General features: G+C 37.2%; 1 protein-coding gene across 2 annotated transcripts in view; it reads right to left on the minus strand.

Moving 5' to 3' along the window:
• Positions 1–1,698: 1,698 nt before the first annotated feature.
• The window catches only part of AHRR (aryl hydrocarbon receptor repressor), an 82,331-nt gene continuing 68,303 nt past the window's right edge, over positions 1,699–15,726 (minus strand). For both annotated transcript variants that reach the window (XM_021528787.4, XM_085571803.1), the window contains exons 5-11: positions 13,856–13,945; positions 12,477–12,606; positions 10,906–11,039; positions 9,347–9,546; positions 7,563–7,681; positions 6,463–6,604; positions 1,699–3,908 (exon numbers count right to left, since the gene is read on the minus strand). In XM_021528787.4, the coding sequence (XP_021384462.2) occupies positions 2,789–3,908; positions 6,463–6,604; positions 7,563–7,681; positions 9,347–9,546; positions 10,906–11,039; positions 12,477–12,606; positions 13,856–13,945 (1,935 nt within the window). In that variant the 3' untranslated portion in view covers positions 1,699–2,788. The remainder of the gene's footprint in view (positions 3,909–6,462; positions 6,605–7,562; positions 7,682–9,346; positions 9,547–10,905; positions 11,040–12,476; positions 12,607–13,855; positions 13,946–15,726) is intronic.

Raw genomic sequence — 15,726 nt, forward strand, 5'->3', positions numbered from 1 at the left:
TTCATCCGTCCACCTAGAAGCCCATTACATCTCATGTGTCAGATTACATTCCCTTACATGCAGAAGCTTCACCTATCTCTATAATATTGATCAAGATGTGTAAACTGTCTGGGTTTGTTGGAAACATGAGAAAAATAATTCTAACTGATATGTCAGGAAAGCCTGAGAGCACACAGAGTTATGTCAACAAAAAAAAAAAAAAAAAAAAAAAAAAAAAAAAGAAGAAGGAATTTTGTAACAGGGAGAACTTTAGAGAATTTCTGTTGTTAGTATAAATTGCTTCTGCACTCAGATACCTGGCAGTTCTCCCATTGTAGTCACAGCAGGTAGTATTTCTAAGGACAGAGAAGGCTTTTGGTGGCACAGTCCTCTGCAGAGTTGCACCTGGTGTAACCACTTGTGCAAAATGGCATCAGCATGTCCAGATGAAGATAATGGGTTTTAGAGTTGCACTTCATCAATGCAAATTATGTGAGAAAGTGCAAGGCAATGTGAAACCCCAGGTACTCTCATTCAGAGGGGTGTGAGAGTGATTCCAAGTGTGGAATTAAACAAGCAGCTTGTCAGACGTCATGCATGTGTGTTCTCCTCTCGCCCCCAGCCCTCTATTCCCACACTACCCTGTCTCCCCATCACCTTGTTTCTGCCAGGCAGCTGCACAAGGAGCTGGACTGGAGAATATTGCAGGGTTCATAGCACAGCCCTACAAGCAGCTCTGAGGCACACAGTAATGTCTGGCACCAGCACAGTTCTCCAGTGCACTGCTGCATGCCAAGCAAAGGACCATGACAGCAACTCTGTGGGAGTCTAAAGAACTGCTGCTTGCAATCATATAGATAGTCAATCAGAGAGGCAGAGGTTGTACAGCAACCTGATTTATGTGCAGCAACCGATTTATGGTAGTCTCACTCTGTATGAAGAACAAGTTTGTTTGCCCACAAATATTTTTGCAGTTTGGCTTGAATTTATGTGATGTGGACAGTGGTGTGTACTGGAGAGCAGTGTAAATTCCACCACTGTGACCTCACTTCAGAACAGGGTCTGATATTGCATTGCAACCATTGGCAGGAGTATTAGAGCAAGGATATCGAGACTGTCTCAAACAAGAGGCAGCACATGGCCAAAAGGGAGCTGATGTACCTTGGACACAAAAAAGGAAACATTCTCACGGCTTGGATATGGTCAACTGGACTTTGACAGATTTAAACCAAGATACAGTAAGATGTTACCCCTCATTGCTGTCCAGTATGCAGCATTTCATACCACAGTTCATAAGCACTAGCATGCAGAGAATTAGTATCTTTACATCTGCCAGCTCTAATGTACAGGTAGTAAATTCTATCAGAAGAGATGGTCAGTCTTCTTGGAGAAGAGCAGCCTCCCAGGTGCAGAACCATTGCACTACCTGAAAACTCCACTTATTCTACATATTTAAAGCATTTGGGACATTTTTATGCCACTCATCTGGCATGTAAAGCCATGCCCTTCATGACTAACAGATAAAGGAAGACATTATAATTATTTATAACATTTTGAAAAAGAAAACATTCATTACAGGGCTTCCTTCAAAAAGCACATATACATACATCTAAGCTTTTTTTAAAAAACTATGTGGTTGTTATATAGGTGAAGTTGATATAAAGTTGAAATAGTGCAATTAAAAAAAAAAAAGTTAGTGCAGGAGTCAAACTACAACAATAACAAAACCCAAAATATAACTTTATTTTTTTGTTGTTGTGGAAACACATTACTGTCTGGGTTCAAAGAAAAGTATACACTCTGTTTTCAAAAGCACTAAAGTGCCTTTGAAAAATATACATCTAGCTCTCAGTGAGATGAATGGTTTCTTTTGGGATTGAAACTAGTATGTTTTCAAAAATAATCTTAGTGTGGGATTTGGTTTTGATGTAGGGTGACAATATCTAACAAACTGCTGTCAGTCAAAAAGTACTATCAGGTTAAAAAGTGCATTTTCTTTGTTGATGTTACTAGTAACAGCAAGGAAAATAATAGGAGAAATATTTTGTTATCACATATGTTTAACAGCATTTTGTAACTCATTTATAGATGTAGATTACATTCCATTGTTCAGTCTTTCAGCAGCAACATGAAAGGCTGATGGCAATGAAATGGAAAAATATGGATTCTAAAACAATAATATTATCAAGAAACTTAGAAGTAACTTCAGTTTGAAGTGAAACAATTTCTAATTCATTTATGCAAGTTGTTGTTTTTACTTATGTGGTCCTTTTAAAGTAGGAAGTTGTGTTGGGAAGCTCTTTCCTATTGCCATTAATTTAATGCTGGGATGAAGGAATAGCTGATCCTTCTTATAAGAGTGAAAAATAATTATAAAGCAAAATCTCTTATGGTGAACTGACCACACTGAAGACCATAAACATTTTTGATTTGCACAGAGGCATCACATCAGCTTGAGAAAAACAAACAGAACAAAGAAAACAGAAATTGTTAGACTTTGCTAATGACAAGAGAGGAAAGGTGGTAAGGAAAAATGATCAGGTATACTTGTGCAGCAAGTAATGATTCCTTTTCTGCGCCTGAAGTTTTATCTTTCTTTCTTCTTTCCAAATATCACTAAAAGAAGGGCAGTAGCAGGGGGTAGGCTGTGTGTACCTGTGTCTGTTTCTTTTCACACAGAAGTGCACACACACACATATTCTCAAAATATTTCCACTGGCTTTTGATTTTAGTAAGTCATTTAACTCAACTGGAAGAGAATCTACAACTTCTGCTTTTAACATTATAAATATTTCAAGTGTTATAAAATCTATTGCAAAAATGTACATTCAGTGGTTTTATGAGGCATAGGACCTACTAATGTATTTTCAGGGAAGCTTGTGTGTACTCTGTTCTGTCCGCTGTTGGACAATGGTGGAGAATCCAGGGGCTCACGCTTGATTGCTTGAACCAAGCAGGGGTTTTTAAATTCACATGGCATTTTGAACACCTCATTAACCGGCTCTTTCTCCTCCCCTGGGCTGGGGCTGTAGAAGTGGCTGTAGCAAGCTGTGTGTGATAGGTCAGGCATGCTTTCCAAACACACAGAGGAGTTCTGAGGGCAGAAGGGGGGCACCTCCTTGTTCCGTGAACCCTTGCAAGCTCTGTTCAAGTTGAGGTTGTTGGGATGATTTGCTATGATGCATTGCCAATTATGGGGTGTGTAAAGGCAGTGCCTTGGCTTCTGGCACGGCAAGGCTGGCTCACAGAGGTCCGGCTCCGTTTTGAGGTGCATTCTGTTGGGATAGCTGGACACCTGCTTTCTCACCGAGCTGCTCTCATCCAGCCAGGCTCGGCCCTGCGAAAGCAGGTAGTTATCAGCAATGTTTTCCGAATCAGAGTCGTATTCCATTTTGATAGGCATCTCCAAAGGAACAGCTGTGTCATAGAGAGACTCTGAGGATATTAATGGTCTCTGCAGCTTCAGGTGGTCTGTGGCATAGTTCTCTGCACAGCGCTGTTGGAGCCCCGAGTAAGGCTGGCCGTTTTCTGCGTTCCCCCAGTGGGAAGGACAAGTTGATGCCAAATTTAAAAAATGTTGGTCTCTGCTGTAGAATGATCCAGCTCTCCTGTTTGGACACGTGCTCATTCTCTGGCTCATGGAACAAGAACTGGAGTTTCTTAAAGTCCAGGTACTGTTTGTGGTGCAGTTGTTTTGTATGCCTAAAAGTGATGTGTTAGAACTCAGAGGTTCCTCTTGCATAAAACACTCACCATTAGTATGAGGCTCAAACTTCACTTTTACATTATCTTGTTCATTCTTCACTGCTGCCCAGTTAAGATGCTTCCACTGGCCCAGAGTTTCAATGGCACTGTTATACGAAAGCCCCTCCAGGTTTCCTTTCAAACTGGCAAAACCACTTAGTATCTTCAGTTGCTCATCTTCTTCCCTTTCAAGAACAGTAGAAAAAAGAAGTCAATCAGGGGTTTCTAAATGTTTGTTTTCTGGGATACAGAGTGGCTCAACATATGTTACAAGCTATACACTGTCCTCAGTATGGGACTCTCACACCCTTGTGCACATAATCTTTGCATTTTCTTGAGACAACTAAAGAGTGTCACCGCATCTGGGAGTCAATGTGTGTGCACAGCTAACTTTCTGAGGCATTGCTTCATTTGAATTCATGCATTACTCTTCCCTTTCAGGCACACAGTTCAATAAAGAACCTAAATATTGTAGTTCAATACAGTAGTTCCCTTACACTTCTGTTCTTCCCTTAAAATATATCTAAATAACATTTTTGCATAGAAAATTCTAGAGATAAAATACATGTAGCATCTTAAATTAGATATATTTTGTTAACAAGGAGTTATTTGGACACATAAGAGCTTTCTGATCAGAGTGATTTGAGGGACAACCGTGGGGGTCTTACATTTCAAGAACCCAGCTGGGAGGAAATAAAATGCCTAAATTAAATACCCGAATAGTCACAGATGTTCATATTGGGTGTATGCTTGTTTTCTATGTCTAACTTAATTTATGTTGCCTTTTGTTTTCTAAGATGGCTAGTGAATTAATTTTCCATGACCTCCAGCTGAAGTAATCATTAAAGAAGAACACTGGCAGAAAGTGTTGGCTGAGCAGTCCATGCCCAAAGCAGCTGTTTTCAGAACTGGGATCCAAATCCTGAGATTTAGGTCTTAAATTCACTAATGTGCTGATTCCCAGCTCTGCAGGGTCAAGTGCCATGAAACCACCTCATGCATCTCCAAGCAAGAAGCAGACATCTCAATAGGAAATTGTGTATGAAAACCTGAAGAACTACTGAGGGGTTTAGAAGGCTTTTTCTTAGTTCACAAGAGAACTTTTTTCCTTGGGTACTGAATCAATGTGCAAGACAAGGATTTTCCAGTAGAGGGAGTCCGTGTTGTTATAAAGAGAAAACGTCCCACTGTAATAATGTACACCATGAAAGAAGAATATTTTCTCTCTCTTTTTTTTTTTTTTAAAGCATTAAATATCTTCAGTTTTCTGCTAAATATTCTTATTTTTATTATTGACAGTATGGAGATGCAAATGGTCTCATAAAAGTTTGCTGCAGAACATGCTTCTCAGAAAATGGTCAAACTGGGAAGCACAAGACTGAACAAAATGCAATAGTCAAAAAAAGTTAAGCCCTCAAATGAAGAATTTTACAGTGAAATAGTATCCAGTGGAAACTCTGCAAAAGAATCTATGTTTTCTGGAAGACAGCATACATTTTAACAGTAGCAAAAAAGAAGTTGTAGCATATACAAAATCTATCGCAGACTAAGATATAATTGAATATAAACACCAAGGCCAACTCTTGTAATATTTCAGTCTGCGGGAACTATCACGCACAAAGGAAGAATTTTAATCACTCTGAAAGCAAAAATTTAACTAAATAAACATGCTTAATTACATAAAAACAACTTGGAAGTAGGGAAAATAATAAAACAAACAGCCCCTTTTAATCTGCTTCTTAATAGAAATTTGTTCCCTGACACGGCAAGATGATGTTTGTGCCATCCCCGTAAAGGTAAAAAGTTCCAGCATCCTCAAGTGAGAGGTCCCCTGCTACTCATGTAGATCTTGGGAAATACGCTGCCTGCAAGGAATATCTACTCTAGAAGTGAAAAGACTTTTTTCATTTATTTATTCCACCTGGAAGGCATTCTGAAAGAAAAAATCTGGGATAACAGCCACATTTTTAGCACTGGGCCAGATGGTGGCTATGTAAAACTCCTGGCCCCTGCTCACTGAGTCCACTCTCTTATCTCTTCCCTCAGGCCAGCTTGAAGAGATACTTCAACAAGGCCCATAGGAACTGGAACAGACAGTCCAATAGGGAAAGGATGAAAAACCCACTTAAGAGGAAAGGGTAAAACACATCCAAAAACTCCTCTTTGACTGCAAATCTGAGATATTAGTTTACTGTGAGATTAGTTACTCCGTGACTGAGCCTACAGACAACTAACTAGATGTAACTGTCTACAAGCATACAATGAATGTGAGTACCCTTCTTTAGGTTATGTTGCACATGCACAACTGAAAACATGAGCTGAACTGTCTTACATGAAGGGGAAAAAAGAAGCTTAACATAGTCAAATGCTGATAAGCAGAAAAACTAGGACACTAGATTTTCAGCCGTAATGTAAAACAAGACCCAAACCACATTTTTTTTTTTGTGCAAGAAAGACAAATATTAATAATAAAGTAATTTATTTCGGTGTTAATGTATATGTATACTCAACTTCAGAAGAAGAAAACGCTGAAGACAGAAAATAAATATTATTTAGGATTGTAACTGTCATTTCATATGTCCCAAAACAGAAATAGATTTCCATATCATAAGTAAACTAAATTTTTCTCACTCAGCTCTTCTTTTAGTTTGCTACAGCCCTTTGAAAGATTTAATACAAAAAGAATGCATTCATTTTCCTGTTTTTTTTTTACTTTTTGGTACTGGAAAATATACTTACTTTAACATTTGCTGTTGGGTAAGGACATATTCTGAACAACCACTTCGATACAGAAGTTGAGTGTTAGCTTGAACCCAGACCCAGTGATCTTCATTTGTTTGTACTTTAACTAGAGAAATGCCATTTTCTCCATTATTCTTTGCTATATAATTTAAAAGAAAATAGATTTTAATACAAGCAGTATTAAGTATTTTTTGTTAGCTAAACTGCAAATGTTCAAAGATTTCTTTGTTGCCCTTGAAGCATCAGCTTAAGAAAGCACAATCTAAAATATGTCACAAAATTAAGCATTTTTTATCTTAAAACTAAAATTTGAAAAGCCTAGTACAGCACTTAAACTGTAACCAACGATTTTACAGTAGTAGTCATTCCTTCTAATATTTTCATCTCAGTTGCAGTAGTACCCACAAAAAAAAAATGTTCATAAAAAATGGAGCTATAATAGAGAAATGATTTTAAAGACATTAAAGATTTCCAGCAGATATGACAGAAGGATGAGTACATGTCCACTTAAGAAGAAGTTGCCCAGTGGGGTAGGCTTACCATCAAAATTCTATCCATTGTAAAATCTGAAGTAGAGCCTAGATTCTCCTAATTTTTCCACAGCCAAACACTGGAAAAGCATGAGTCAAAGCTGTGGGCACATCATGAGTTTTAAAGACAATGCATTCTAATTTTCCTCTGTTTTCTAATCTTTGGGGAAAACTAACATTTGTTACATATCTTCCAGTTTTCATCAAAGAGGAATAGATATTGTTATTAATTATCAGGATTTTCACATAAACTTATTAAATTCAGTGCTGCCACTTTTAGGCAAGTATACATTGAGTATTCTTTTATTACCATTTATTTACTATTTACTATTTACTCTGACCATTTATTTCTCTGTAAATTTTCTACCCAGTCTGAAATCACAGACTTATTCCACATTATCTTTTGAGGTGGACAATTTTTTTAATTTTTTTTTTTTAAAGAAGAGGTGCTAGGGAGAAGAAGAAGATAGCATTGGGACCAAAAACCTGAAAAACTTATCAGGAGAAAATAAAAGATGAGTTTCTTTTTCCATAAACTGTATATAATCTAGAAGTACTTAGCAGTACCTTTGATTTGGTTTTCAGCAATCTGTAATGCATTAGTGAAGGCAGCACCTTCATGGTGATTGTTTCTTCCATATAATTCTGTTGCTTCAGAAAGTCCTGAACTGCCTTTTGAACTGGAGCTGTAGAGAGTAGAAAATGTGGAAAATTCCTTGTCATTGAATGACAACACAGTAGAATCACAGACTCCAAAAGATATGATCTTCAAGCTGATGACTGTTAGCAAAGGCATTTGGTTTAACTATGTAGTAACTAGCACTAAATAATTGTCTTTTTCCTGCATAATTTAGTTGCTCCAACTAGTGTGTGACTGGACTTCTTTATTCAATTAAGAGGAATAGTTACATTTAGGAATATTCTGTTCATGACTTACTATATCTGGAAAAATAAATTTCATCTGGAATTGAAATAAATGCTGTGCATATTCTGCTCTTCCTATTCAAGTTATGTTTGAGGTACGTACATCACAGTGACCAGCAATGCATTTAAGAGTTGGCATGATTTCAATTTGCAATAAGCACCATATGATTTGAATGTATTTATTTCGATCTTTAGTTGAAAATGCTTGAATCAGGACTTTAAAAGGGTGCAATATCTGTAATACTGAATTACAAAAGCTTCCTTGCATTAAGACCATCGGGGGAAAAAAACCCCAAAAGACTGTACAAATCTGCCCATCATTGGCTACCATGCTTCAGACTTGAACCAAAGCAAACACTGAAGATAAATAGTTGCTTCATTCTTGTCAAATCCTTGGCCACTGGACAGGAAGGTAGTAAAGCACTTCTCTATTAGGAACTCAGTTCTGATCATCAGTTAATTTCACCTGGGCCACTGGAAAAACTAGCAAGTAGAAATTACTTTCCAACTGTATTCCAAAAGCCTGCATTAGTCCATTATATCAGACTTCCAGCAATTTAGTTCTTCTCAAAAGGATGTATGTACTAGATCTGGATAGTGAATCCACACATACATATCAACAAGCATAATCTAATTAAAAGCCAAATTATGGCACTGTCGGTGATACTGATGAGCATTTTGCTTCACAGCAATAGAACTCATTACTGTAAGGTTATGTTTAAGCAAATAAGGGAAAATAGAATCCTAGCCCCAAACATCAACAAATTCTGCCATAGAAGAGTAACAAAAATAAGTGTTAGGAAGGAGATGAGCCTGAACACAATCTGTCCTGATCTTTTGTGATTCCTTCCAAATGATCACCCCCAAGCATTTAGTGCAATTGTAAACTTACATGTTCATAAAACTTCTGTTGAAATATAAATGCATACACCAAGTACAACACATTAGACTCTTTGTGAACACTCCCCACACACACATTCAGCTTTCTGAAGTTTTTCTTTTCTTTTGTTTGTTACCAAAATGCCCAAGTTGAAATAGTTGTGTTAGCATAAGATACTGAAATTAGAAAACTTGCAGTAAAAATACCTTTTCTTTTCCACTTTTACATCTGGCTTAATGCATTGGTAACTTTTGAAGGTTAGAAAGATACCCTAATATTCCTTTTCTAATATAAAATTTTGTATATTGAAATATATTACTTAACATGTATTATAAAGTACAATATATTGTATCATCGTGCATTCTATTATGTTATATTACAGTAATTGTATTATATTTATTTTGTATTCAATAGTAAATCCAGATAAATTATTCACTTTTCTAAGAAAGAGTTTTAAAATGGAGCAATATTTAGCATAATTTGTGTTTGTTACATGCTTAATAGCCCATAATCTTCACTAAATGCCAAAAGATTAATTTGTAAATACTTCGTGTTCGCTGCTGCTGCATCATCAGCTTTGTGCTTTGCTCTCACAAGCAGGCTTTTCATCTTCATCTCTGTCACAGAAGGGAGCAGAAGTGGTACCACTATGCAGAATAAAGACAGCTGAGGTGGCAATACTGTTCCTGATGAGGACTTCTTCCTTTGTCCAAAGAGGAACTTTAGTTTGCCTTGGAACTGCATTGTCTGGTATAAAATAACCACAAACAAAACAAAACAAAACAAACCACAAAAAAAACAAAAACAAAAAACCCAACAATTTAAGCATTTTGCGTATAAACATCTAATATGCTAATACAACCTATAGACTGCATCATTTAGCACCAAACCCAGTTTTGAATCAGCAATTGAAACTACTAATTTAATTTTCTTCATATAATTTAAACCATGCCATTTCAGAGACAGGGTGGGTGGAGGTACTATCAACAGTAAGATGAGACTTTTGGGGCTGGTTGAGATTTTTTTCTCTCTTGTGTACTCAGAAGTAGAAGTTCTGTGTTACATTCTGTTCACCAAAATGGGCCACGTACAGTGATGCAAACAGTTGTTTCCTCTGACCCCACTGAAGCTGGAATCATTCTTTTTCCATGCTCGGTTCTCTCCAGCAAGATGGTCTCTTAGTTTCTTTCCACTTATTCTGCACTTTCTCTGGGAAGTATACAGATTGACAAGTATACAATCCAAGGGCTATGCAGAGAGGTACCGAGGGAAAAAACAGACCCAAGATAGCCACATACAGAGTGCACAGCTTGGAAGGAACCGTGCATCCCTGCCTCAAATGTCTGTGTAGTCACAGAGCAGGGTTCAAGTTAATAGCAAGCTGCTGCCTCTCACTGAAAAAATTAACTACCAAAAAAATGCCCAGTGAAAAATCATCCTGTGTGAGTTAGGCATTTTCCAGAGCTACGAGATTAAAGCAGGGATGCAGAAACGACAGCTGTTGAGACCCATAGCCTTCCAGCAAATGAGCATCTGAGGCAGAACTTGCATTTCCCAGTCTCACGCTCATTGTTTCATTTCTTTGCACATGCTGGAGTTTCCCCTGAGTGGAAACAGCACTGGTCTTTACTAAGGAAATGGAGAAAAATTGATTTCTAGAAATGAACCACTCCTAGTATGGAGCATGCAAGAGACTTTCTAATTCTGGGTTTTATTATTAAAGGGTTCTTTGCAAAAGGAAAAAACACATCATTATTTTTCCTTCTCCTTAAAGCAAATACTTTGGACTTAAATGTTACTTGCTGTAATTCAAACTTGCCACCCTTGTGCTATGCCCAGTACAAATTGAGGACAGATATTGTCAAAGAGAGCTTAAAGTATAACCAATTTTAAAGTCTTTCAGTTTCAAATATTACAACCTTTTTTCTCCTATCATTCTTTACACATATTAATAATTATCTTAGGTGTTTCTTGTTAGTGCACAGCAAAAGAAAAGTGTATCCTGTCAATGGATTTCCACAGTATTTATGTTGAAGAATATTTCATATGAAGTAATTAAAGTCTATTATGTCATGCCTACACTGATCTAACTGAAGTTGTACTTACAAGGAATCCAGAAGTACTGTCCAACAAGCAGCGAACTCGACAGATAAAACAGCGAGTTAAAAAGGAAGAATAATCTGTTGTCATGCTGTCATTCTCTTGTGCTTTGAACAATTTACTGAGAATATATTCTTCTCCTAGGAACAACAGTGAAGGCAACATATATCAGATCACACTAATAATGAAAATGTTTTGTAGCCAATTGAGGAAGCTGTTACGGAAATTGCTAAAAATTGCTTTATGGATGGGTGAATATTCAATGGTGTCATATATGGATACATCTGCACATGCTCTTACAGAAGAAAAATAAAAGCTCTGCAGTGGGATTCGGGTGAGTTTCCTAATAAATTTGGACTTTATTTCCTGCGTTTTTGTGATTTTTAATGATACAAAACAGGGTAACAGATGTTGCTGGGTTTGAGATCCAAGATCACAGAAAATGCATTAGACATGAGAACAAAATAAGGAAAAATACTAACCCTAGGAAAAAAAACCAGAACAAAAAAATGGATAGTAGATTATGAGCTAATGTTCAGGTGTTGCACCTCCTTGATTTTTTTTGTACAAGTGCAGTTTTCTGAAATATTTCCCGAAAGACACAAGAATTTATACAAAACTGAACTTGAGACCTGAAGTTCTCCACAATATACATTAGGATGAAAATTCCAAATATTTGTAAATTTTTGTAGTTTGAAATAATAGTGCATCTTGTTTTGCTAGTTTCCTGCATACTTCCTACAAAATGTTGAAAAGCTCCTATATTTATATTTATAAGACTCTTGTAAAACACAGAAACTGTTTTACAGGAAATGCAAGAAATTCCACCAAAGTTTCATGACTGTGTTCCTGAGGACTTCGTAGAGGTTGCTGAAGGATTTCTTGCAAGTTTCTCCCCACTCATTTGGTGACTATACTTCCCAATTTATTTCCTCAATTACTACCTCACCTTCTAGTGAAATGCATACATTTTGCTAGGATCAATAGTTCTTTTTAAGGTTAACAATCTCAACCTGATTGTAAGTTCTGTAGTTGTGATTTTAGCTTAATATCCCGTGTAGGAGAAACTTTGAGGGCAGGCATCCAATCCCCATCCTAGGGAAGTATAGCCTCAGAGGAAAAAGTTCATTGCTAAACCTATTTGTTCTTCAGGAGGCTCCTGTCCACATAATTTTGCATGAGAACACAAATGGCAGAAGGTGATGCTTCCATGGTGCTTCTGTACAGAACCCTTTTGCATCAATGAGAGGATTATTGACGTCCTGATCTGTTGTCAACAAAATTTTGGCAGTATGAAGAACTGATGCTGCTCATTGTGAGCGTGTATGAATACGTGTAGGCACATTAGAGAAAACCAAAGGAAACCACTTTGGAGCACCAGTGGCATACTCTGCCTTATAAATGCCCAGGATCAGGAAGAAATGTCATCTCTGAGACAATAACATAAATAAATGGCCACTGTGCATCTTTCCAGTGAAGAATCTGACTGGACATGGTACTGATGCGGGCATAGGTGGAGTGCAATTCTACCTCTGTACAGTGATGCCTGTATTTCCAATCAACATACACAACCCCACCTGTTTCTGACTGTAGTTGCTGTCCTGACAACATCTGGGGAGGATTCATGGCCCAGTGCAGTTGTCTACAAAAATCCTGGCGGTCATCCACGTGAATGTAATCATATATGTTTTGGTGCATTACATCAGTCTGAAACAATTACAACAAGGAATGGTTAATTAGGAACTGTCAGGGGTAGCCACTTATCTTTAGGTCGATACTTTGCTTAAAATAATGGCAGGTGTAGGACATCTTCAGAGCAGCTTTAATGAGGAAAGTTGTTTCAAAGACCCCTACTTCTCAACATCTGCTTTTCCCCTTCACATCCTAAGATGATTCTTTCTATTCTTAACTTTTTTGTACTTATGCAAATGTGAGTAACAAACATCCAACAGGCAAGTGATGACTAATGGCATTCCCCCAGGGATTTATCTGGGACAAGCCCTCTTTAATTTCTTGACTAAGGAATCACGGGATAGAATGAACACTCAGCAGGTTTCCAGAGGGTACGAGTTTGGGAGGGCAAGGCAGGTCCTTGGTGGGCTGTAAAAATAGTCTGATAGGAACTTCAGGAAGTTCCACAAAGGCAAATTTCTCTCTTAATTTTGGGTACTCCATGAAAATAAAGAGATTAGAATGTCAAAATGAGCCCAGGAGAGTGCTACCAAGACACTTAAGAGAGCTGGAGCACATCCAGGAGAGAAGAAGAGGGTTTGCTCAGCCTTCAGAAGGGAAAATCACAGAAAGAATGTACTACTGTGTACATCAACCAAATGAGCAGGGGAAGAGAAGACAAAGCCTGTCTCTTCTCAGAAAAGCAAAGTGAGAGGGCAAGAAGCAACAGACATGAGTGTCAACATGGGAAGCTGGGAATTAATAATAAGCAAAAAAAATCATAGTCATGGTGGCTAAACATTGGAACACATCTTCCAGATGGGTCATAGATCAGTCCTGCATCAACCTGCTCTAGCTCGATGTGCTTTGAGCAAGAGGTTGAACTAGATGACCTCCAGAAGTCCTTTCCAACTGTCTGTGACTTTAGAATATACTTATTACACACAGACAACCAGCCTAGAACAGCAACATCTTATACTGAAATTGAAAATAAACTTCTAGCTGAATCTCAATTTTATAACGGATCATATTTCTGCTAATGAAAGCTTTATAAAAGGAAATGACAAGAAATAAATCTTCACCCATAAGATTGACAAAAATGAGATGGCATAGTAAAATAATCTTATTTCAGGAAGTGTGTCTAATCAGCAGTCAAAGTTATGCAACATACAGTGCTGCATTTAAAAATAATAGCAGAAGTATAATATTGACAATATACATATTGACAATAAAGTCAATACAATTCCAGTGTTTGGGTATTCTAAGTAATTCTGAATATATTTACCTGATGAAACCCTAGATAGTCCACAATTGTTGATGATGCATAGAATATCATTCCATCTGCACTCACCACCAAGGCAAAACCATTCAGCGACTGAAAAGCGAAAATAAAATACTTTAAAAGATAATCAGAAGATAAAGAATAAAATTAGGATCAATGTAATAATTTTAAGAATATCCTAGGAATGAAAAAACTTACTCTGCAAAAGTTGGCTAAATTCTTTCCTATCCTGAAAAGTGAGTAACCTGGAAAATCCTTTCTTTCTTTTCTAAAAAAGTTAAAATATTTAATTACAGTATAGCAACCATATTACATTACTAGTTTATTGTCTGCTTAATTGTCTGCATAATTATATTTGCTCATTAATTAATAGAATTAAGTTTAATAGCAAGTGTCAACTACTTTGTTTTTCTTTTTAGTTTAAAATTGCACATTCCATAATAATTGCTTTGAATATATATGCGTTAATACATATAATATAATAATATCCAAAGGGAAAATTAAATACATGTGCTATTTTAACCATGACTCTAAAACTGGATTTGTATTTTTTTGTATGGCTTTTTTCTTAAGCTGTTATAAAAATACATACATAGCATAATATAAAAAGTCAGTCCTCATGCTGCACAAGGACTAACTAATTCTGCCTGTCTTCCTTTGATAAAGGTTTGGTAACATATCTTTACTCCAACAGGCTTGCACTTCAAGGCAGTCTAGATCCTTTCATGTGGTGGTTTTGAGGTCTTGGAGATTACAGTTCAAATACCTGTTGCTGAAATACTGCTGTATTATTATTATCCTTGCTTCACCTTACTCTCAATGTGCTTATTAATCCTGAATTAATCCTGAAACACAGTGAGGACAGATTTTCAATTGCTCAGTAACCAGATACACTGACATATGAGCTTGGTTCTCTTTTTGGTTCTTAAATAAGGACCAGATTTCCAAGACTGCTTGAAAGCTGTTCCCACTGTGACAATGGTGGGCAGAATTTCAAGAGTTCAGTGCACAATAGACTGACCTCCTCAGAAGGTTTGGCTCTCATTAGAAATATGGAGCACCTTTGGAAACATGGCCCTGTGGGACCACACTTGGCCAGAGGCTCTGTGCCTTGAAGAACCTGTGAAACAATAACTTAAGAAAAGTAGTGGAGAGCCTTCAATGGCTGTAGCAACAAGTGATTCAGTCAGGTCAACACTAACCCTAAGTCAATGCTAAGAACAGTCAATGGCAAATCTTGTATTGCTCCAGGTCAGCTCCATAGGTGCAGAACCTTTGCAGAATAAGAGTGATCTCTGCCTAGCTGTGCTTGTTTTGAATACTAATTATACTTATCAACTCTTCAGGCACAAGGACTTGCTCAAACTGGTGCTATTTCCTACTCTAAATAATGACCAAATTCGTCCCAGCTCCTCACCAACCAGAAGATGATATGTAAAGATTCCTGCATCTTCACTTCTCACTGCACTGAGAGGAAACTCCATGGATGGTATTTGTCACATACATTTCCAATGTCAAATGGAGGCAAGAAGGCATTTTTGGCATCTTATCTCTTTGGACTCATCTTCATAACAATGAAACCATCAGTGATGAGATGTTAGGCATTTTATAACATTTTGAACATCTGGCAGACCTTTTAATTTGGATAGATTAAAATTTTCCATAAAGATAGCTGTGGGACACTTACGGGGGCTCCCTTTTTTATGTGCCCCTTACCAGACATATTCTGAAAGACTTCAAGTCCTACCTATGAAACTGGACCAGGTAGAAGCTAAGAACATTAAAAAAAAATGAAAGAAACGTGCTTAATTAAATAAAAGTTCTTAAGCTATGCAAACTAATACCCTACCTTCAAAGACCACAAGATCTGAATA

The sequence above is a fragment of the Lonchura striata genome, chromosome 2 (assembly GCF_050655825.1).
Source record: "Lonchura striata isolate lonStrDom1 chromosome 2, ASM5065582v1, whole genome shotgun sequence".
Classification (NCBI taxonomy): domain Eukaryota; kingdom Metazoa; phylum Chordata; class Aves; order Passeriformes; family Estrildidae; genus Lonchura; species Lonchura striata.